The 23,835-nt window shown below is 37.0% G+C and overlaps 1 protein-coding gene across 2 annotated transcripts in view; it reads left to right on the top strand.

The window, feature by feature from the left end:
• Positions 1 to 23,835, top strand: part of LOC117174167 (putative uncharacterized protein DDB_G0271606) — a 255,406-nt gene that overhangs the window by 128,924 nt on the left and 102,647 nt on the right. For both annotated transcript variants that reach the window (XM_033362995.1, XM_033362994.1), the window contains one exon: positions 6,250 to 7,792. In XM_033362995.1, coding sequence (XP_033218886.1) covers positions 6,250 to 7,792 — 1,543 coding nt within the window. The remainder of the gene's footprint in view (positions 1 to 6,249; positions 7,793 to 23,835) is intronic.

The following is a 23,835-nucleotide window of genomic DNA, read 5'->3' as shown; positions in this document are numbered from 1 at the left end:
AGCTTCCATAGGATAAAGGGTGGGGGGACTCCCTGGTAACCACCATGTTTCTTAGTTATAATCTAGGGTCCTTCGCAGGGCTTTCAGCTTATCTATACGTGAAATGCCTGTCCGTTTTTTCCCAAAAACGCCACGAAAGCATATTATATATCTCAATTTGCATGCACTTCTTGTGGAAATTTTCCGAGTTTGCTTTAAAAATTTTGTCATTTTTAAGATCTGCTTACTTTACAATTAATTTAAACTGACGAAACATAAAGAAGAAGGGCAATTAATCTAAAATTGTCAATTGATCAATCTTGCATTGGAAATCGTAAAAATGAAAGAACTTTAAATTTCGAATTATTTAAAATAAATAATTTTTTATTTCAAATCTTCAGAATTAAACGATAACAAAAAATCTTCAAAATTACATGCCTTTCAAATGCGAATGACGAATAGCAAGCAAATTGCATAAATTTTGAGCACCTTAGTGCAATTTTGAAGCTGCAAAGACAAATAATAACATGTTCAACCGAAAAGATAATATTACAGCCAAACTGGCTAACTTTATATTGAAGGAGACCAATTCTAAAAGAATGCTGTTTAAATTGTTTAATTTAAAAATATCGTTTAATTTAATTTACCGTAAAAAAGTTTTGCAAACCCAGAAATGTTGGGAAATTTTTCCCTCTTCTGAAATGTTAAATTTAATATATTAAATTAATTTATTACAAGTGTCATTTTCAATATAATAATGTTGCACTTAATCATTGATCAGAATGTGCAAAGTAATAAGTACAGCATTTTGTATACTTGAACCTTCAGAACGTCAACTCGTAAAATTTCCACAAGAAGTATATGCAAATTGAGGTATATAATATGCTTTCGTAGCGTTTTTGGAAAAAACGGGCAGACAGATAAAATGCTTCACAAGATGAAAATTGCCCTCATGCCTACGCTTTTGGAGATAAAAGTATCTGTTCCTGTTTTACGCGCAGTAGCTACCTCTTTTCAATGAGTAGACCCTTCAGTCATGGTATCCCAATGTGCCTTTACACCCACACTAACATACATCGTTCTTCAAGGATTATTTGTCAATAATTAATAGGTTTCAAGATTTTCATTCCTAATTGTTATGCAATTATGTTTGTTGAAATTTTCCAAGCAATTCAAGCTAAAATATAGCTCTCTACTACATATATTGCGAGAGATAGCATAGTCATGTTTAAATGCATTTTACGTTAATTGTTATTAATGTATTGGCATTTTATTTTTACGTATGTATAGTCAAAATATGAAAGCATCTGCATGCTTTTATTCAAATTTTTTACATTGTTCGTTTAAAAGGTGCCGTCATCGAAAGTCAAGCAAGGACAGAGTGACGCGAAAAAAACCACGGTTTTCATTCTTTCGCGAATGATATTCTCCGAACTAATTTTTTTACATTAACAAGTAGGGACTTTTATAAAGCGCAATAAAGTAAGCTTTATCATAGTATAAGCTTTGTTTTTATGCGATTTTTTCTTACGCGTAAATTACAAAAATGTGCAGTTGTTTCGGAAGGGCATTCCTAACGTGAACGGGTAGTAGGGTGGGTAGATTTGTCATTATCCCAAAAAGGGTATTTTCTGTGGGCTCAAATATTTTTTTTGGATTTTTGTATGTTTATGGGTATCTCACTTGATTTTGCCTATCTTTGTTCGACCTATCGTTATTTATTGGAGTTTCTGTGGTTTTTCTACTGAAACCTCCACCGCGAGCCATTAATCTATTTAATGTTTTTGGTATTGCTCCCCTACTTTGTTGTAATTCATTATTCAGGTGGGTGTTTTGGTGATTTAATAATAATGTGACAGGTTCCCGCAATTTATTTTATTTTCGACAAAAATATTTCAATTTATTTCAATGTATTCTATTTATGTGCCTTGTTCGAAAATGTGTTTATTTTGGTTGTATGAGAAATTGTTTACGATATACGCCGCGGGACCCTGGCCCCAACTCGCGAGGGCACGGGTCACTAACTTGCGAACCTAATTGTGCGAGTAAACGTGTTGTCTCGTTGGGCGATTAGAGAATCCAGGATTTTTTGTTCTTATTTAGAAATGCTAAGTTTTTTAATTACTTAAAAATAATATCGATGTGTTTAAAAGATTCTTTCTTTTTATTTCACTCATAGTGTTTCCTTTTTTAAAAGTAGAGTCGATTTTTATTTTTATTAACGCGTAAAGTAATTATTATTTTAACTTCCTTCATGGTTTTCTTCCCGAGATTGATTTAACCTCTGGGTTAATATACTAGTACCCAATGCGATATTCTCACATGATCAACACCACCTCCAGCACATATCAAATAAAATAGGAAATACTATAAAGGCATAGAACATCATATGTATATATCAATAAACAGATGTGCGCGCACAGTCATGGTCACTTAACAGTCATTGGATGCGTATAAATAAATCATTTTTGAATTCAATAGTCATAGGTATAAATCATGAGTATGCATAGATTATTTAAACTTAAAAATTAATCCTAAAATATCAAGGCAGGTGGAATCAATGGCATGCGATAAGTATATTTTTATTTTAGTGAAAGTGAAGAGTAGATTCAAAATCAGTGACTTTTTAAGTTGTGTCTCTTATTATCGGCAGGTTTGGTATTTTTGATAGGAAAAATTTGCGATTTTGGGTTGGGCGCTAGTTGATACAAGGTAAAACCAGGGAGAGAAATTCGGAGTTGGCATGCCGAGATCAGGGTTAAGACACAATCAAACGAGCTATTAAAATAATAAGGTTTCACTTTGTTCATCACTTACATGGTGGAAACGAGTACCCTTGACATGTGCGGCGAATAGGAAAAAGATGCTTATATTGCATAAGCTGAAGAGATGCCGCGATTTCGTGGCGGGGCGAGGTGACGACCAACGTCGTGACGGCTTGCTGGTCGTCGGTGAAGAAAGTGTGTTGGCGAACTTTGAGACGATGCATCCCGGCACAGGACTAAGACCGAACTGATTAACGTGATCACGAGTCCCGACTGATGATTAGGGAGCTTTGTCGCTCGGGGCTTCGGGACCTCTCGGGAGATTCCGCCTTATCTCGCCCGCGGTCCGACAACTCTTTTACATGGGGTCGCGAGGAGTTGCTTTAAATGTAACAGATCTGTTACAAACTGTAGTGCTGATATTTGGTCATCGTACAATTGTGTTAGAGATGTTAAGTCTCAATGTAGATCTCCCAAAGAAAACATTTCGCTCTCGCGTGAAAAAAGCTGAGGTAACTCTGCAGGCCTTGTTGAATCACACTTCTAGTAGGATTGTGGAATCGCAAAAGGAAGTCATAATCTAGCATATACAGAATTCGGGTACTACGGAAATGGCACTTTTATTGATATGTTCATGGGGCATGGATGGCAGCACTGGTAATTCACTTTAAAAGCAGTTTCTCAATTCAACGGAAGATAATTAGTCTCAGCGATGAAAGCTTGTTTGTAACTTCTCTAATCCCTTTACGATTGTCAACTTCAGACAAAGTTATTTTGTGGAATAACAAAGCGTATCAATCGCCAAAATCTTGTCGCCTTATTAAGATACTGCAAACTAAAGAAACCGGGACCGTTATTTTGAATCAAAAAAAGATCGTTGAGGATCAAATTGACAAGCTAACAACTCCTGAAGTTGCATTCGATGATATTCGAAGTGTTCGAATCCATTTTTATTTATTTTTAACATTGATATACGGCAAGGTACTGAACATAATAACAGGTAGAAAATCTATGCAAGCATGCCCTACCTGTCATTCGATGCCAAAGTTGTTTAATGATCTGTATAATAAGCTGAAGGACTTCTTTTTACTAGACGCGAATTCGTTGATGTATGGACTCAGTCAATCACAAGCTCGGATCAGAATACTAGAATGTTACCTGCACATTTCATAGAGTCTTCCTCTCAAGGTCTGGCAAGTAAGATCTCTTGCTCGAAAAGCTATATTTTTCAGCGGAAAAAAAGGTTCAAGAGGTTTTGTGGAAAAAGTTGAGATTGATAGTGGATAAACCAAAACCAGGGGGCTCTGACACTACAACCGATGGAAATACAGTTCGAAGAGCTTTTAAAAATTCAGATAAACTTGCCAAATATCTTTCGCTTGACTGTGAGTTACTTCGTAATTTCAAAACAATTTTAACCGCTATGTCGCAACAGCTTCCGGTAAAACCACTTGAGTTTAGGAAACTTTGTGATTCCACTGCTTAAATATATGTAACTTACTACAACTGGAACCCTATTCATTCAACATTACATAAGATACTCATTCACGGAGCAGAAATCATAAACACATGCGTGTTACCGGTAGGAATGGTTGGTGAAGAAGCTTCTAAAGCTCGCAACAAATAATATAAGAATTATAGACAATTCCACAGCAGAAAACATGACTACCAAACTAATGTATGATGTGTTCTACAGAGAAGTCGATTTCTCCTATCCACTCATATCTGCAATCAGTGTTTATTCGTGACTTCAGAGAAAGAAATTTTTGTCTATTTGCGAAGATGTCAGAGTTATACTCACTGTTGCTCAAGTAAATGGGATCCAAGAAGACGCAACATCCAGTTCCAACATAGGGGATCGAAAAGATGAAGAGACTGGTCTTTCAGAAACTAAAATGCTTCTCGACGAAACTGAATTGACCGATGAAGAGGAAGATGAAATTCAAGATAATTTTTAAGCGAAAACCATTCGGAAATGTGAGATTAAAGGGAACTCACTCAAATCAAGCACCCTGAATATGAGTAGTGAGAGGCAAGGGGACTCACTAAAATCAAGCACCCCGAGTAGTGAGAGGCAAGGAAACTCACTCGAATCAAGCACCCCGAAGGAGGAAAAATTCTACCACGTCCACGTCGTTTTCTCTGAGTCATGCTGAGAGTAGAATGACTTATATGATTTCACTGATTTCATGAATATCGAATACTTTCCTTGGAATTAAGGTCACATATTCAATCTCCTGAATTTAATTTTTAATTTATGAGACAAATTTGGCATCAGTGACGTACAAAACCCATCTACAATTAATTTCAAGGGAATCGATCCATTCAAAAAAGATTTCGTTTGGTATATTGGGTCCGCCATTTTTAATTTCGAAATTTTGACATTAAATTCAGAGCTAGCAACCTTAAAACCCCACCAGTACCGAATTTCACGCGAGTATATGATAATTCCGTAATGTTGGCCGCAATAGTGGATCCGCCATTTATAATTTTGGATTTTTGACATCAAATTCGAAATCAGCGATCTCAAAAACTTGCATATACCAATATTCATGAGAATGAGACGAAATCTTGACTTTTGACCACTGAATCGTGTCTGCTGGCTCACAGTGGCCTGACAGACTGTATGTTTTATTTGTCGCGACACCAAATTCTCTTAGGCTGCTATAAATGTCTTGATCGTTTCCTTTGCTGCTCTATTTGGCCACCAAAATACTTTTCTAGGCATACCGCCTGCAGTGGTTATTATCTAACCACGAAAGCGTTTTCAAATGTAAAAAGTTAATCGACTGATATCAACTTTATCAGTCGTTTACACGATTTTGCTGCTGTGTTATTTAACATTTTCCTGTTGCAATTTTAATGAGTTTAAACAATTTTAAAGATTACTTTCTTTTGTTGTTTTTCTTGCGTTAACTTCGTCCCGTAGAGTATACAAGCCTTGAAAGAAATTGCTAAAAGTAAATAATAAAATCTTTCTTAATTTCACTCTTTCTCTGCCAATACTGGCAGAAATTATGTAATGTACTGAGTATTTCCCTGATTACTACATGAAATTGAACATGGGGATCCTTCTGGGATTCACTAGTAGTCGGTAGCAGTCTCGTGTTAGTCTCAGAATATAGTTCGAATTTGCGCTCCGAGACGTGCGCAAAAGACTTTTATCAATCGAGGCTAAAACGTCTTCTTGAAAATATTGACTTATTTATATTTCAGTAAAAAAAGATACAAAAGTCATTCGTCCGTAGCAACTGGCGTTTTCCTGATCATGGTTGGACCATCCAGGGTCTGAAGTTGTCCACAATTGGTCAGGGGAGTAATTACTGTGATTCTAAAGTAGTGCCTACTACGGTTTGTACAGCATTCGGCTATCTGATTTCCCAAATACTGAGTGCATAGCCCCTTGGTTCAGCGAACCTTGATTCTACGTTTTTTTGCAATGTTAAAATTAAATCTTGTAATGTAGCTTGCATTATAATTGAGTTGATACTTTATTGCCTTTCAGGAAAATTGCAACTCTTGGGAACTAATCAACAACACCTGCAAAACAATACACAAATCTTAGTCAACCAGTCTTCATCAAACTCCAATGTTAATGCGAATAATAATGGCAATAACAACAATAACAACAAAAATTCAAATCAGAACAAGTATATTCTGGAGAATCAAACTTCGTCTCAAATTTTTCGAATTCATGGAACGCAACAGTCTCAGAAACAGGGAAATCTTCAGCAAAAATGTCCTAACGCCGTAAATATCTCGAATTCTAATTTGGCTTCGAATACTCAAGTAGTTGCTCTGATTAAAAATCACGGAAACGTTAGAACACATCAAAAACCGGTATCTAGTGTAGCGCCAAGTTTTCCTGTAAAATCACCCATTTACCAAACCTCTTCTACCAAGATTCATCCTGTAATGCCACAGACCTTGAATTTTATTGGGAAAATTAACCCAGGAGCTCAGAATTATAATGCCTTGAGCGTTCAAAGTCAAAATAATCAATTGAGTGCGAATATTCAAAGTAATGTAAACCAAGAACTTAACTCGCTATCAAGGATTAATCAATTGGGTACCACTCACCATCAGCAGGAAAATATTACTCAATCTAAAACCAATCAGGCGCAAGGTTCACATACTGCAGCTCAAAGTATGATTTCGCTAAGTGCAGCTAATTTAAATTTTAATAATTACTCTTATCAAAGTGCTATGCAACCACAAGGAATATGTACTATGACACTTGTTAGTGAACATTTGATTGATAAATTAAAATTGGAACCTGCCAAAAATCAAGACAAATTTGAACATCTTTCAGCCACTAAACACGAATCGCAAATACGTCATGAACAAAATGCATTAATGTACGACAGCCCACAGAATAAATACGAACAACACGATAAATATGATCAAGCTACACAACCATTGAAAATATATGAACAAACTCCAAAGCTCGATCAATCTTATGTTTACAAAACGAATGTATATGAAGACGCTGCAAAACGTGATTTAAATTCAGTAAAGCAGGAGGGATCGCACGTGAAACTTGAGCATAAAAGAAAACTAGATAATCCTACAAAATATGATAATGGATCAGTTGTACATCAGGTCAAGCAACACGAGCAACGTGATACACAATCTTCAATCAAGTTTAATCAGCCTCTATCTTTCAAGCACGAACTAGTAGTAAAGTGCGATACTTCGAAGGAATCTTTGTCAAAATCCAATCAAGTGAATCACGAGCAAAACCAAACAAATTTTGAAAATACCACAACCAAGTACGAACATAATTTTCAAATTTTACAAAATGACCATACAATTCAATTTGAAGCACTTAATAAACCATTAGAGAAACCCTCTGAGTACGAGCAGTTGATAGCACAACGCGAGAGGATGATAAACTCTAATGAGTTGAACTGCGAAGATAAGACTAAGCCAACCTTACCACCAAAATCTAGTAAGCCTAATCTACCACCTAGATTAAACAATCACGAAATTCTGGAACTTACTAACGACGTGGATGATGACAAAGCAACAACAAATCAAGTTTACAGGTAATTCATACTTATATAATTGTATATTTTGGTAATTAGGAACCTGCATTGTTACGAAGCAGTAAGTTCTTCATGCAAAAGATTCCGTGTCATTGACTCACCCAGAAAATTTCTGATCTGTCGGGTAAGGTTATATATTGCACCCAGAATTCAATTCAGTTCTAGGGTCGTTCTTTGTTCTGTTATTCAGAGAATCAATTTATATTCGCGGGTTTTGTGTCTATTGACATTTTTGCCTACTTACTAGATCTTTTTGAGAAATAAAAACAGGAGTAAAACTTCAAGTCTTCGTTTCTTTGCACTATGATTGCTCAAAAACCAAAATTAGTGGCATCACAATACATATCTGTTTAGCTCCTTGAGTGATCGATTGATAGAATCGGAGCTTCGACTAATTATCTCCTCAAAAAATTGAAATGGTCGAATTCAATTGCATAAAATTTAAATGCAAATTTACGAAAATAAGGAAGAAGCTCTATGAGACTTTGTGATTCTAAAACGAATTTATCTAAACGAATCTTCAATTTATTTTCATTTGCGCTATCTCAAGGCAAATAAAATATAAAAATATTCATATCTGCATAATGTAAATGACGAATATTTGCAATATTCTAGTGCCTTCTTAATACGGAAAAATACATCTTTGTGATTTAACAAGGGAAATTATTTATTTGAAGGCACTGTCATTTTTTTTAATTTTTAACTTTTCAAGTGTGCGAAAATCTGCGCAACCACTTTTCGTCATTTTTGTCTTTATTTTAACCGCAACCATTGGCGGTGTACACTCCTCATATAGAAATAAAGGGTAAGCGCCTGGTGCTCTTACCGATCTTTTAGATATGCTTTATCAAATTGCTTATCACGAAAGTTATATTTCAATAGTAACAAATTATTTCAACAATTAAAAATATAGAGAATCGATCGTTTTGATCTTTTATTAAAGCCAATTAGTTCTCGTTTCTGAGAAGTGTGAATTTGTCATATTTTGCTAAAAAAATTTAAGAAAAGTTCGATTCGCGAGACAGTAGGAATATATGTAGGAATATATGACAATTTTATTTCACATAAGGAGCCAGAAAATTGAGACAGAGTCTGGTGTGGCAAGACTAGTTACCCACTAGTTACTAATGACCGAGTATATGATATAGGGCTGGTGGAGCATTTTTTTTCTATTTGTGGTATTCACTAGAGTTCAAGGAGGTGCGCGGGAATGATTTTTCGTTTTGTTAATAATTACCTTATATTTAAGTAAATATGTGTATATTACAGGCATATAATTGTAATTAATATGAAGGAATTAGTTTGTTTATGAAACACCTTCCTTATGATTTTGTACACAAAAAAGGGAATGTATTTAGAGGAAACTTATATGGCTAAACGACCGCGATTTTGCGACTGGTTTCGTTAAGTTGAAGTTTTGGCAATTCATGAAAGGACCTGTTAATTTCCCTGAAACAAATAACAGAATGTTTTCCGTGACGATAAGTGAGTTCGCTGTAGAGGTAACATTGTGGGAGGAGGAAGCTAGGAATTCACATCGGAGTTCGTCTGTGCATGGCAAGGCACTGTTCTTAGGTTCTTGGTTCCAAAATTCTTACGTTGCTTTCGGAAGAGATCAGACTTTAATTCCATTCTGAGCAATCTCTGCATAGCCATCTACAAGAAGGACAGCTGTGCAGAGTCGAGTCTAGCGATCAATGATTTTGAGACATTGGTTAAACCCCTGCAAAGAGCAAGCTTAAGCAGCTGTATATGGCTGTGGCGAGAGACTTTGCTTTTTGGCACTATATACAGTGCTAGTTCCACTTAAGGCTTCATAATGTCTTGCGAAAATTAGAACGTACCATATATTATGAGATGACGCAATGTGCATTTATATCTTGAAAACTCATTTGGGATCGTTGAAGAGAAGTGTTAGCAACTATGTTGTCCATTCCCATGGCAGTTGCTTGTGATCGGTGTAGATGGTCACATATCGAACTTCGAAGTTTGTGAGAAGTATGTATGTATGTATGTTTGCATGTATTTATATATGTCGCAGTGGACACAGGTGAAGGTTTTTTTTCGAGTTTACTGCCAGGCTGTATGTCGCATCAGGATCTAGAAGCTGTTCGTTGAGTGTTACGAGGAGACTAGCAGCTTCTTTTATTAAGTTTTGCCAGAACTTAATCGTATCTAGAAAAGCGCGCAGTTTCTTAATTGTTTCTGGTCTCGGGAAGTCGAGAATATCTATGAATGCCCTAGGCAAGGGTTTAATGCCGCGCGCTTCAGACTTTATGGCCAAGGAATTTAACTTCATTTACTTCGATGTGTGGTTTGACCGATTTGCAGAGCCATCCATATTCTTAAAGTCACTGAAATAGAGTTTCAAAAGCAACCAATTTCTCGAATTCTTAGCTATTTCTAGTGTATCCACACCTTATATCTAATCCGCTCGCTTTTATAGGCTGGCCTTTCTCGTTTTGCCTCGCCTCACCTCGCACGCATGGCGCTATTTTATCGCTATGCCTCGCATTCCCAGCCTCTGCCTCCGCGGCCAAAACCTAATAATTATCTACAATTTACAATATTTACAATTTTCTTACACCTACTTCCTCTTCTATTTACAATCTTTCCTTCTCCATTCCTCTTCCTCCTTCCTTCTCTTCTTCTCCATCTTACCCAACATCCCCTTCATCCATGCTATTGCCCTTATGTCCTACTAAAATCCTCCATGCAACCGCATCTCATTCTCGCTATAAGTTCCTGACTGCCTTGCTCTCCTTTCTCAGACAAATATTGCACTCTCTCCCTTGGCATATTGCACACATAGTTCCCGTTCAATCTGGGCTCTCTTATTTTCTGATCTCCTTCTGCCTTGTCTTTCTCCATGCCATTTTTTTTAACCAACTCATATACCTTCCTTCCTCGTGCATCTGTCTCAATTCATCCATCTGCAATCCATTCGTTCTAAAATACCTTTCCCTTTACACCTCCATCTTCGCACCCCTGAGCCTGTTCTCCTTCTCCCACCAACACTGCCTAACCAGCTTACTTCCCCCCTCTTTCAAAAATTTCTCATATTTACACGCTCGCCTCCCCGTTATAATTCCTAAACTCATTCTTTCTGTCTCCTCCCTGACAATATAATTCGGCGTATTCCTTGCCAACCCCTTTGTCCACTTTACATACCTCTTCTGTATCGTATTAATCTCCTCAATTACCTTCCACCCCCACTCCTCCACACCTTAAAATAAGACACTCATCACTAGCGAATTAAACAGTTTCATACTCCTTACAAAATCATCTTCGAACAACCTTTATCCCAGTCCCCACACCTGCCTCGTCACCACATTTGTCCTCTCATCCCCTCTTTTATATGACCATCCACTCCCCCACTCCTTTAAACAGAAAGCCCAAGAGAGAAACTCTTTTACCTCCAGTACCGCTTTTCCCTTCCATTTCCATTCCCCTCCTTTGTCTCTCCCACCTCCTTTTCTGACCACCATAAGCTTCGACTTGTCCGCATTTAACTCTAACCTATTTTTGTCCAAGTATCTTGTCAACCCTTACATCATCTCCTTTAAAGCCTTTTCGCTCATTACTAGCAACAAATGTCATCTGTGTCATCTACATAGGCGAGTGACCATATCCTGACTCCTCCTACCCTATCTTTCGTCTTCTCATACACCTCCCTTACCCTCTCAATCAGGCCTCTCTCCCCTCTCCTCTATTTCGTTGCTTCCTACAACCTCCCCCTATCCACCGAAGGGAACGCGCATCTTAGATCTACAAAAAACGCATACACTTTGGCACCCTTTGTGGTTAGTTCTCTATCCACCACGTGCTGCAAGACGGTAATATTGTCAATAGTATTCCTTCCCTCTCTAAAGCCCGCCTGCGTTTCCGGCAATATTCCTTTCCACTCAACATCCTTCCGCAGCCATCTGCTAACACCATCTCGTATATTTTTACGCCGTATTAATTAGCGTAATTCCTCTATAATTTTCCTGCCTCTTCCTATCCCCTTTCTTATACAGTGGTACGACCAACCCCTCCATCCACCCTCTTGGGAATGCCTCTCCCACCATACTTTTTTCACTACCCCCTTCAGCCTATCCCTTACCTCTTGTGTACCAAACAGCCACGCTTCCTTCTCTACCCCGCATAGCTCTTCTGCCTTCGATTTTTTCAACTTCCTTATCTGCTTCTCTATCTCCTCGTCATTCAGCTCCTCTCCGTATAATTCCCTCGTTCTTCTAATCTTATCATCACTCTTCCGTGTACCTGATCCCTAAAATGAACCTTTAAAAAATTTCCTCCATTCGTCACTCCCTATCTTTTCACTTATCCCCACCCTACGCTACCTAAACCTATTAATTATCTTGCACAAGTCTCCTTCTTACTTAAAATTTCTCAACTCCTCTTCCAGCTCTTTTTCCATTTCCTGCTCCTTCTTATTAAATATCGCCCTAAACTCCCTTCTCATTTTTACGTACTCCTCCCTTTTCGTGGTTCCTTTCTTTCACTTCCTTTACTTCCTTTTCATGTTTTTCCTTATCATTTTACATTCCCTATCCCACCACGGCTTCACCATTACTTTCTTCTTCTTCCTAAATACCTTCTTTTGCACAGACTCTTTTGCTTTCTCTTTTAGATCCTTCCATATCTCGTCCACCGAATCACCCTCAAAGCTTACATTGCCTAACTGCTCCTGATACTTCTCTATCGCCTCTCTCGTCCATGACACCCTCGCCACTAACGACCTTTTTCCCCCATGCTGCCTTCCGCCCCCCCCCCCACGCCCTTATGCACAAACTTAATGGCTGATGGTCTGTTTCCACCCTCCCTTCCAATGCAAATTTCTCTATCTCCTCCCAACCTTGCATATTCATAATCGCAGTCTATCACCGATAACCTAATCTTACTCACATATGTGTATTCTCCCTCTTCGTCCCCTTTTACCATACCATTCGCCATCGCCCAGCCTCTGTCCTCCATCCAGTCTCTTAGAATCTGCCCCTCTTCATTTATTATTTTATCCTTCGATTTCATTTCGAAGCTTAAGGTCCTCCCTCGTACTTTCCATCTGCTCCATAGCCCTCCTTACGTCCTTTCTCAACCCTCTGACCTCGCCTATCAGCACTCCGAGAGCCTCCTTCTCCGTCTGCCTTTTTTTTAAGGGATTCTCTAGCTCGCTTTTCTCCGGACTCTCTTTGCTGTCCCTTTGCTCTTCAAGAAATCCTCCCCCTCAGTTGCATTGGACGCTCTCTCCCTTGCCTTGTCGCTTTCTTCGCTCTCCCTGACGCGCCACTTGACACAGGGCCACTCACAGCTGGCCGTCGTGTCATTCTGGAATTTTTCTCCCCATCTAATTCACAACCAGCACTACCAGTACTCTTGCTGACAACCTTCCGCTCTTCAGTCGATAACTGTAACCTATCCATGCAAAAAAGTACGTACTGAAGCCAACAGATGTCTCTTGAGGCCGCTGTCGCTTACCGCCCTAAAATTTCCGTTTCTTTGCTTTATTTTATCCCTCACAGCCCCTGCAGGTACCCTTGTCTCGCTCCTAACATCCCCCAACACTAGGAGAACCACCTTTGTCCACCATGAGGGCCCACACTCCTGACCACAAAACTACCCCGCTCCCTTGCCTCCTAGACGTCCACTCTCACACTCCAATCACACCTTCCACACAAACTCCGTAGAAACTTCACACCACCTGTCACTGCACACTTTCTCACTACCGCCAAAACATGCAAGTCTCACTTTATTACTAGTATTATAAATCCCATTTTACAAAATTTCGATTGATCTTTTTATTAGGCCAAAAAAAATTCCCGAAATATGCCTGTTTTTTTGTGCTCTACAGTAGTTTAACCCCATAAGCATTTCCTTCAATGCCTGATAAGGCTTGGTGAGAGGAGAGAACATCGTGAGTTATCGATATCTGCCTCATGAGGTGCGTCGATGAGAAACAGAATTGTAGAATTTGTACTTCTCGAGTAGGATGCATCGAATTATGAACCAAGCCTCGAGTTGTGCGAACCAGAGTGGTGTTTTTTCCAGACTCAAGGGATGAGATTTGACGTTACGCCCGAACGGGGTGAGGAGTCCGCTTTGAGCGTTTTTGAACATAGTATTGTTCTCCGACATTCTTTATCTTTACAGACACTGTGCATATAAAATAATGCACTTTGCACTACACTCGACACCGAGCACTGCACTGAAACTTACACTTCACGCACGAAAAATGGTATTAACAGTGATCGCTTTTAACTCATCGATAAATGCACTGAAAACTCGGCGTTACAAAAATATCCTATCATGGGGTTCAGACTGGCCAAATTCATTTTTTGTGTTCATAAATCTGTCTACAAGCCAATTTTGAATTAAATTTGATTTTTTCAATGAATGTAATGTTTGCAGGTATAAAGAGTTGGTGCTGAAAGTAAATTTTCGACCAACCGACAATTTTTTTCTTTAGCAACAAAATAAACCATATTTGTGGATGTACGCATGAAAAGGGCCCTTATGGCCTGTATGGAGTTACGTCGGCCATTGAGCCAGGTATATTCTTCATATTTTAAGCCCAAAAATAACTCTTCAGGTTGAAAAATGAGTTGCCGAGGTATTTCGGAAGTTGAAACTTCAAAAAACCATTCTTTGACAAAAACGGATCTCAGTTGGGTGAGTGTCGTGAGCGCACGTCTTATTATTTTTCATTTATGGCCATGTGATGAGTATAACAGCTGATCAAGTCAACCCTAAGATCAATATTTTTTCACCCATATTGAAAAATAAAAGTTTAAATAACGCGGAAATTTTTTTCGGGAAATGTTAATAAATATTAAAGGATCGTTTGTGGTATTGCAAAGAGTTGGAGGAAGAAAAAAGTTTATGCAAATAATGATTATCGACGGACACATTTAGGTTTTACAGCAGAGGTTTGACTTTTAGCTTTCTCTGACTGCAATCATGTAATCTGCTTTACCTCCAGACCCCTAGAAGTTCGAAGTTGTCTACTCGCTGCGCTAGTGCTGCTTTGACACAGCTGATACCAGGCTGATATGTATTTCAGACCAAACATATTTATTTGCATTTCAAATGCAAACATTAGTTTTTGAATTATTTGTGCATAATGTTCGTGAGCGATTTTTGTTGTTTTGCCCCACTTTGGCCAATATAAACCTCATGACTAGCCCATTCGCAACATTGCAAATTGCTTGCAGGGTTTGACAGCAGCACGGTCGCTATCTCTCCAAAATTGTTATAAAAAAAAAACTTTTCACTATTCTAATTATTTAGGACCAGAGACAGATTCTTGCATGCCTTCTATTTATCGTGACAAACTTTTAACGCGATATCTCATTCCGTGTGGACGTAAGCTGGGAAAGAAAACTTCCACTGGTATTTTCTTCAAAACAAATTTTTTCTCAAAATTTCCACCGGAACAAAGCAGAGACATGGACTTTATTACCTCCTCTTTCATTTCCCAAACTTTCAAAGCGATACCTCATTTCGTTTAGACGTAAGTTGGGAAAGAAAAATTTAAGACCAGGTTTGGTCACGTGATCCTCTCGTCACATGGCCTTAACATGAAATATACCCACTTTCGGTTGCTTTCGAGACGCGAAAATAATTCCAACTGATTCAGTACAGGTCCTACTCGAACCCAAAAATAATATAATTAACCCTAACCTCAAAAAATGTGAATATCTCCTAAACTAGAACTGTCCATGGGGGCCTTTTTCAACTGGACGCCCACATTTTTCCCCTAACTTTTCCAATGTAACCTTTTTTAAGATCTACATTTTGACAAAAGAATAACGAAAGTCAGTGTAATAACTATCTAGCAATTATTTGTAATAGCTTAGAGTAAAAAAAATGGTTCATAATATTTTATACACATTGATGAATTATGGCCATTTTCTTATGGTACCCAATGATTAGTTGTTTGAAATTCATAGTTTTTTATAAATAATTAAAGAAATGAATGCCTAATTGCGATTAGTTAGAAATAGCTGCTGTTTGAAAAATTATGTAAACCATTTAGGGGTTGCGCAAAGACCATGCAGTTGCCATTGATGTAACATGCGAGAAATTGTTTTTTAAATCTAATATTCGAACCTGAAGATATCAAGTTATGAATTCTCTGATCAATTATAACAATGACATTATTTGTTTATATATTTTTACAATTATGTTAAATTATATTATATTTAAACCAATAAAATTGACTAAATCATTTAAATTTCTTTAAAACATTTACAAGTATTCTTAGAAAATAAATTAGTACATAAAAATATTAAAATCTGTTTAAAATTTCCTAAAATGAAACGTTTCTCCTGCTTTTTTTCAGGTAAACTTTATAATTGAAGAAAGACATATTATTTAACTAATTTTAGAACTATTTACAGAAATCATTTTATTATTATCACTAATTAAAGTACTCTCAACGTCTTGGAAATACGTTTATTTCGCGCCTTACCTGAATAAGCAAATGTTTAATTCAACAAAAGTTGTTTTAACAATTGAAAATTATTTATAAAATGCCGGGATAATCTGGCGTTACCTATTGATTATTATTTATAAGAAGCGTTAATAAACAGCAATATTATGTAAAATTCAAATTTGTCATTTAACGTGGAGTTCCATATAGGCGACAGAAACGCGTGACTTAATTTTCGTGAAATCGCGCGATCAATGATTCATGATGAGTGCCCTGTGGGGTGGCCGGAGGCCAGCGACCAGGTCCATTTTCAATGTATCTTTTCATGCAAATTATTTAGAACACAATTCCAGATGATAATAACGAAAAAATTGTATCTTACCTAAATCGATGGAATGTGTATGCGCTAGTAAATTTAATTTTTAAAGCCCAGCATTTTTTCGCAAGTATTTAATTAATTAATGAAAAACATGGATGCTTCTCTATCTATTAATAGAATAGAGAAGTACCAACGTTATTATTTCATTAATTACTTGCGGAGAACTGTTGGGAAAATTGTCTTTATTTTTCCGAGATTAATTTTATTATTAGGTCACATTCATGACATCTCACATTTCGGCATCTCGAATTTCAAACAATTTTAACCTCATAAAAAATTAACAAAATTGCGCTTAGACACGCCTATGATTAGTCACAGAAACAAGTTTTTCATTTTCGAACTTCTTGGTGGAGGACGGAAACCAACCGCTGTTACGTTTCGCAGAAATAATTAAGTCAAACCACTCATTTTTTGTGCACTTAAAATTTTTTCGAATAAGATATGTGATGCTACAATGTATCATGCCGAAATGTTGCAATACCATTATGGCATTAATATGGAGGAATATGAAACCTGCATCTGTTCTAACATGCACCCTATTTTGCATTAAACATTTTGAATATCTAGGAGTCACTAGGACAATGGCAAAAGCTCAGAAAGCCTTTTTATAGAATACCTGTCGCATTGTAAGAAACTTCATAGACTATCAGGTAATAGGTGACTAAAAACCTATTTAAGGACAACAGCAGCAAAAGATGAACTTCAAACAACATCATTCATTTAATTTTGTGCCTACTACAACATCATGACAAATGATTTCAAACCTCGTACGAATTTAATTTGTAACTTCGTTAAATTAGCAGGCACTAGACCTGTCTTTGGTTGATGACGGGAAAACCTAGATAAAAACCCGAGAAAAAGGTTTAAACGAATAAAAATAATAAACCTGTCTCAGGTTGTTTCGCGCTGGCGTCGTGGTAGAGCTTGAGTTTTCTTCTCATGAATTTGATGGCTATGGTGGCCGTAGTATTGCTACTGACATTCATTCCCATGCGAGACAGGTAAAACACGAAGATGGAGGGAACCGAGAGGAATACCACAATCCATGCTCTCATGTAAACTGGAGAATCAATAAATATATATAATTGTTGGTTACTGAACGATAATCGCCAATTTTCCCCCCGTGCCACCACTGGGGTGACTGCATGCGGGCTGAAAGAGATGTGGTGTGTGAGGGGTAGGCCGATCACATCTAGATACCCAAGAGTGTTGCTGTCCATCCATAAAGTCGGCAAGAAGTGATGCGCTGTTACTTCATAACCCATGAAAGAATAGACTTAACGAAAAGAGAAATTACAGCATTAACGGAGATGGAACGCTATCGGAGACTCAAATACATTGATTCCCACAATCTATTTTCTAAGAGGCACATCAATCAAATAAGATCGGCAGTTGAAGCCATTGAAGCAAATGAACAATGGGAACAGGGGGATATTCCGCAATCCAGGCGCAGGATGAAATGGACAAACTTCGCTGCTAAAACTAAAGATCTTTAAAATATTATCGATGCTTGTAGATCATCTGAATACAAAGGTGTTGCCGCTATATCTGCATGAAGATCTACCAATCACGCAGTTAAAGACTCTGGTCTACTGTGGAGTGGTTGCAGCAGTTAGGATTTTAGGGTTTATAACAAGATCGCAACACATTAACATCGCTAGACGGAAGAGTAAGTATGCTCCGCCATTGAAACGAAAAATAAAAAACAGTGTCAGCAAAGTCAGATACAAACTGGGGAGGTTGAGGCAATATGCAGGGTGTTCCACCACCTATACAACCCATTGTACTGTGTGATAGTTCATAAAGTAATGAAGAAAAAAATCTTATAGTAAAAAGTTATGCGAATCTTAGTTTGGGCACGAAAAGCTTCAAAATTAAACTTATTCAACCAATGAGAAGCAAACCACGAGCTTTAGCGACCAGTTGTGCGTGTCTTAATTGGTTGATTAGACCTAACTTAAAAATTTTTGTGATGAAACTAAGATTCACACAACTTATTGCTAGAGAACTTTTCTGTTTATTTTTTCATGCACTATCACGTAGTACTATCTATCACGTAGTTGTTGTTGTATAGTTTGTGTTGTAAAGTCTACAATCGATCTGTTATCATCTACTAGTCTGCGTAAACTTTAGTAGATGCAATACATAATTAAATCAATGCTAGTAAAAGCACCTACGTCTATAAACTGAGATGTCCTTTCTTAACAGAGGAAAAATTAATTTTTAGAAGTATATTTGTACATCTTACAATCGCTTTTGCATTTAAAGTGTTCACGATAGAATTATTTCCAAAGTAGGTATTAGATAAGGTCAGTCACCTTGTAGTATTGTCATCGTACCATTCTTCCGAAATAGTATTTCTTATGAAGAAAAAGTTTTACACATCAGTGTTTTGAATCCTCTTTCTTCGACTGAAAAATGCTCATTATCTAATAAAACAGAAAAATTTCGTTTCAAATCATACAGAGATGTCCAGTCTAGGCGGCCAGAATGATTTAGTAGTTTGATATTTCATTCTGCAGTAAAAATAAAGGACTACTTATCCGTCAGTTTAATCAAAAATTTATTGTTTTATTTTTGAGATTCATATAAAGATTATCAGGGAATTTTCAAAAAATAAGAATATGTAGTATAGTATATAATATATATTTTATTTAATATTATATATGATATGTAGTTTATCCCCTGAGTTTCTTTCCTTATAAGTGACTAATTCTTCACACCTAAAAAAGTTATCTATGAAAAAAATATTAATTATCTTTTGTTTTAAACCACAAACCTAATGGGAAGAGTGATACGAGGATCATTTTATTTTTGGTTGCAATTCTTACAAAAAAAGTATTTTGCATTCTTTCGTTATTTAGTACGACAATAATTTACCCCCGATTGGAATATAAATCATAATAGCGTCTCCCTCAGAGATGAAAATCTTTTCTGATGAAAATAGCTCAATGTTCAAGCAAAGAGATTTATTTTTAACTAAAACGATGTATCTCTTTTTTTTTTGTTACAAAAAAAGATGATTTTTAACAAAATAGTTACACTTTAAAGAAAATAGTGGAATTTTAAACCAAGAGGGATGAAAATTCAAATATAAAGACGTATTTTCGACAACAACAAATTAATTTCAAACTAAAAAGTTGCATTAACAACTAAATAATTAAACTTTAAGCAAGCGAAACGTACTTTCAACACAATAGTTGAAGTTTTAACTAGATTCTTGAATTTCTAAACCAAAAACGAATTGTTTTAAAGACAGTTGAGTTTTCAACAAAAAAAAGTTAATTTTTAATCAAGAAAGATGAATTTTCCATCGGAATGCAATTATTTTATTTTGAGATGAAATTTAACAAAATATCATAAAGTTATTTTTTACTTTAATTACTTTTTTTCACACGGCTTCGCATGGCGCCTTCCTACGATGTTATATGTTCGATGGAGTGTTTCATATCAGTGATAATTGCGGAAAAATATATTGTATTGCTTTTTTAATTCATTTTAAGTACATAGTGCATATATGTTCGTATAAAAATGAATTTGTTTAAAATATTCGAATGTTTTCGATTTTTATATTATACTTCAGATATAAAAGTGTTACTTATTATTAAAATAGTTATAGCTGAATTTGTGTTTTTATGTAAGCTAACAAATAGCCGAACTCTGAATTTATTCATAAAAATTGTTCGAATAATTCATAATTATTGGAAATACATTTTTTCTTTATTCCGTAAGCCAGCGGAGTCTACTCGTTTGAAAATGGTCAGCCTCTTAATTAGTTTATGAAAATTGTTTGAATAATTTATAATTGCTGTAAATTTACAAAGTATCATATTAAAAAGTTATTGGAAATACGTTCTTTGTTGATTCCGCAAACAAATTAATCCTATTAAAATAGACAAACTGATTTTTTTAACGAAATTTTTTTAAATAATCATTCTGGGAAATTTACCAATCATCATAGAAAAAAGTTATCAGAAAGTTACTCTTAGTTAATTCTGTACAAAAATTGATCGTATTCGTTGGAAATAGAAAAAATCGAAATTTGATCAAGAACATTCTTAGAATAATTGACCATTGTTTGTAAAGCTGCAAAGTATTTTAGCAAAGAGTTCTTGGAAATACATTATTTGTTGATTTCTGAAACAAATTCAGCCTTTTCTGCTCAAAAATACCCAACACTGAGTTCTTTAATGAAAATTATTTGAATAATTAATAATTATTGTAAGGCTTCTGTTTTCGGTCCCGATAGTAGAGTGCCGTTGTTTTTATGGTACTGTTGTGTTTTGGGTAGTAAGAACGGGGAAGAGAAATGTGCGTGGTGAAATTTTGATGAGTGACAAAGGTAGATGTTTTAGCGTGAGTTTGAGTGAAGGGTTTGAATAAAAGGGTAAGTGGGATGGAAAAAGTCAATGATAAAGGCTGATTTTGAAGTTAGATTGTACTCTACGTTGTAAAAATTTAGACAAGGAGGAAGTGACGAGTTGCGAGTCTTGCTCAATAGATAAATTAAGGTGAGTAGCATGCCTGCAACATGAAGCCCAGACAGAGGGTGGCAGCTGAACGACGCAAACGAGAATAACGGGTCGAGTGACATACGAGATTTTCGAATGAGTAGGTATAAGGCAGTTATCGAGGCAAGTTGCGAAAGCAGTGATGACGAGCTGTAGAAGACGCCAGTTAGGAGTGAGAGAATCGCGACAACCGCAGCAGGCCTAGGGAGTGATAATAGGTGAGGTAGACTAATGAACTTGGAAAAGCTCAACAGAGCTGCACAGCGCTCGCATAGTGTAGAAGCAATCCGATTTCTTGAGGATTGGCGAAAATGGGCGAGTGCGACAAGCAGCGAAGGAATTTTTAGTGGAGGGGGAAAATCAGCAGAGGTAAAAAGGAAGAAGTGAACGAAGACAGAGGGAGGTGAAAATTCTAAGAAACGGATAAAAAGAAAAACGCTGGGAAGAGATAAGGACGAGGAGAACTTGCCAAAGGAGGAGGTACAAAAAATACGAAAGAAATGGTAGGAGTGGGAAGAAGTATGGAAAGGCAAGAAAGAGAAAGTCAGGGAAAAATGGAAAGCATAGGGCGGAAAGAATATGATGAAAACAGGAAAAGGGAGATGAATATAATAGAATAGAGAGTAAGTTAGAAGTGAGCGTTGAGCGAAAAAGGATTGAATTATTGTCGAGCCAGGACACAACAGAAGGTAGGGTAGGGAGAGGAAGAGCTTATGAAGCTGATGAGAGATGTGAGGTGAAGGTGGCATTCTGGAATGTCTCAGGATTAAAAAACAAGGACAAGGGTTTTTGGGGGGAATTGACAAAATGGGACGTAATAATAACGAGCGAAACATGGATTGTACAATGGTAAGAAGAATTATAGTTGGAAAAGTCAACATAGTGGTGGTTTGTGTATATAGAAGAAGAGGGAAAGAGAAAAGTTGGAGAGTGATTAAGAGGTTGATGGAGAAAAATAAGCAAGAGTTGGTTTTGATCGGTGATTTAAATGTCTGGACTGACGAACAAGGGGGAGGGACTAGACATAATAGGGGAAACAGGATGGTTTATATGTAATGACAATATGAAAGGAGATCAGGAAGGAGACATCATATTTATAGGGAAGGACGAGAAAGTAATAGACTACATCCTTGTGGAAGAAAGAATGAGGAATATGATAGGATGTATGAAAGTGGGTAATGAGATAGGGTCCCAGCACTTCCCGGTAATAGTTACACTGAAAGGTGGTGGCCATAGGCGCGGCAGTCAGAGAAAGGAAAGATCAGTAGAAAAGAACAAGAAAATGGGAGTCTGGGGGGTACATAATCTGAAAGGGCTTAAAGAATAAATGGAAAAGGAGAAGATTAGGTATGAAGAAAGGAGGAAGTAGACTCGTTAATTGAAAAATAGAAAGGGTCAATTGAGAAGGTAAGTGATGAGATAGGTACAAAAAGAGAAAGAAAAAAAGAAAAGAGAGGGTGGTGGGACGAGGAATGCAAGGAGAGTAAAGAGAGAATAAAAAAGTCTGTAAGAGCATGGAGAATAGGGGAAATGTAGAAGGGGGAGTATAACAGGAGAGAAAGAGAACATGAGAGGATGCTAAAGAGGTTAAATACAAGGAAGAAGTAGAAAAAGCGATCAAAGAAGGTAGAGTTTGGGATGTGATAAATAAGGAAAAAGGAGGAGGGAAGAGTGCGACTGAAGAAATAGAATTCGGTCAGTGGACAGACTATTTCATGGGTTTGTTAGGGGGAGAGTAGAATAGGATCAAAGGGGAAAATAGAAAGTTAGTACAAGGAGAAATGAAGTGAGGGAATTTCATAACGAGAGAAGAAGTGGGTGAGGCTATAAATATATTCAAAAGAAACAAGGCTACAGAAGATGACATGGGGAACTATGCATTGGGTTTTAGAAAAGGAGCGGGAACGATATACAACATTCACGTACTGAACTGCTTCGTTAACAGAAACCTAGGGAGAAAGAGAGGGAAATTGGTCGCGTTGTTCGTGGATTTTAAAGCAGCTTTTGATTTAGGGAAATGGAAGAGAGCGGAATAGAAGTAAGTCTGGTGAAGAGGGTAAAGGAAATTTTTACTGAAACCAGTATTTGGGTGAAGGTGGGAAAGGACAAAGGAGAGGTATTCTGGGCAGGAAGAGGTCTAAGGCAAAGGTGCCCTTTGAGTCTGCTACTTTTTAATATGCTGTTGGCAGATTTACAGGAGAAGCTAAAGAAAAAAGGGGAAGTGGTGACGTTATTGGGTAACAGCAAACTATACTCTCTAGCTTACGCGGATGACGTAGTGCTGTTAGCAGATGGCGGGAAGGATATGAACCTAATCCTGAAAATATTTGAATAGTATGTAGGAGCAAAGGATCGGACAAAACGTAGAGAAGACCAAGTTGATATGTTTCAGAAGTAGAAAAACGATAATAGATTACGTTTGGAAGATAAACAGACAAACAGGGGAAAGTGTGGAGGAGTTCTCTTACCTGGGTTTTTGGTTTGAGGAAGGAGTGGGAAACGAGCTGCAGGCGAGGACAAGAATAGAATGTGCAAATAAAGTGATGGGTCAAGTATGGGGTATGAGAAAGAGAAGGTTCAAGGACGATTGGAGAATGAAAGTCTGGCTATTTGATGCGTTCATTTGGGCGGTGTTGTTTTATGGAGTGGAAATGTGTGGATGGAAGGAACATAGAAAACTAGAGAGCATGCATGAGCAATTCTTGATATAGGTAATGGA

Source organism: Belonocnema kinseyi, chromosome 6, assembly GCF_010883055.1.
Source record: "Belonocnema kinseyi isolate 2016_QV_RU_SX_M_011 chromosome 6, B_treatae_v1, whole genome shotgun sequence".
In the NCBI taxonomy this organism is placed as follows: domain Eukaryota; kingdom Metazoa; phylum Arthropoda; class Insecta; order Hymenoptera; family Cynipidae; genus Belonocnema; species Belonocnema kinseyi.
This window is presented reverse-complemented; position numbering and strand designations above follow the sequence as displayed.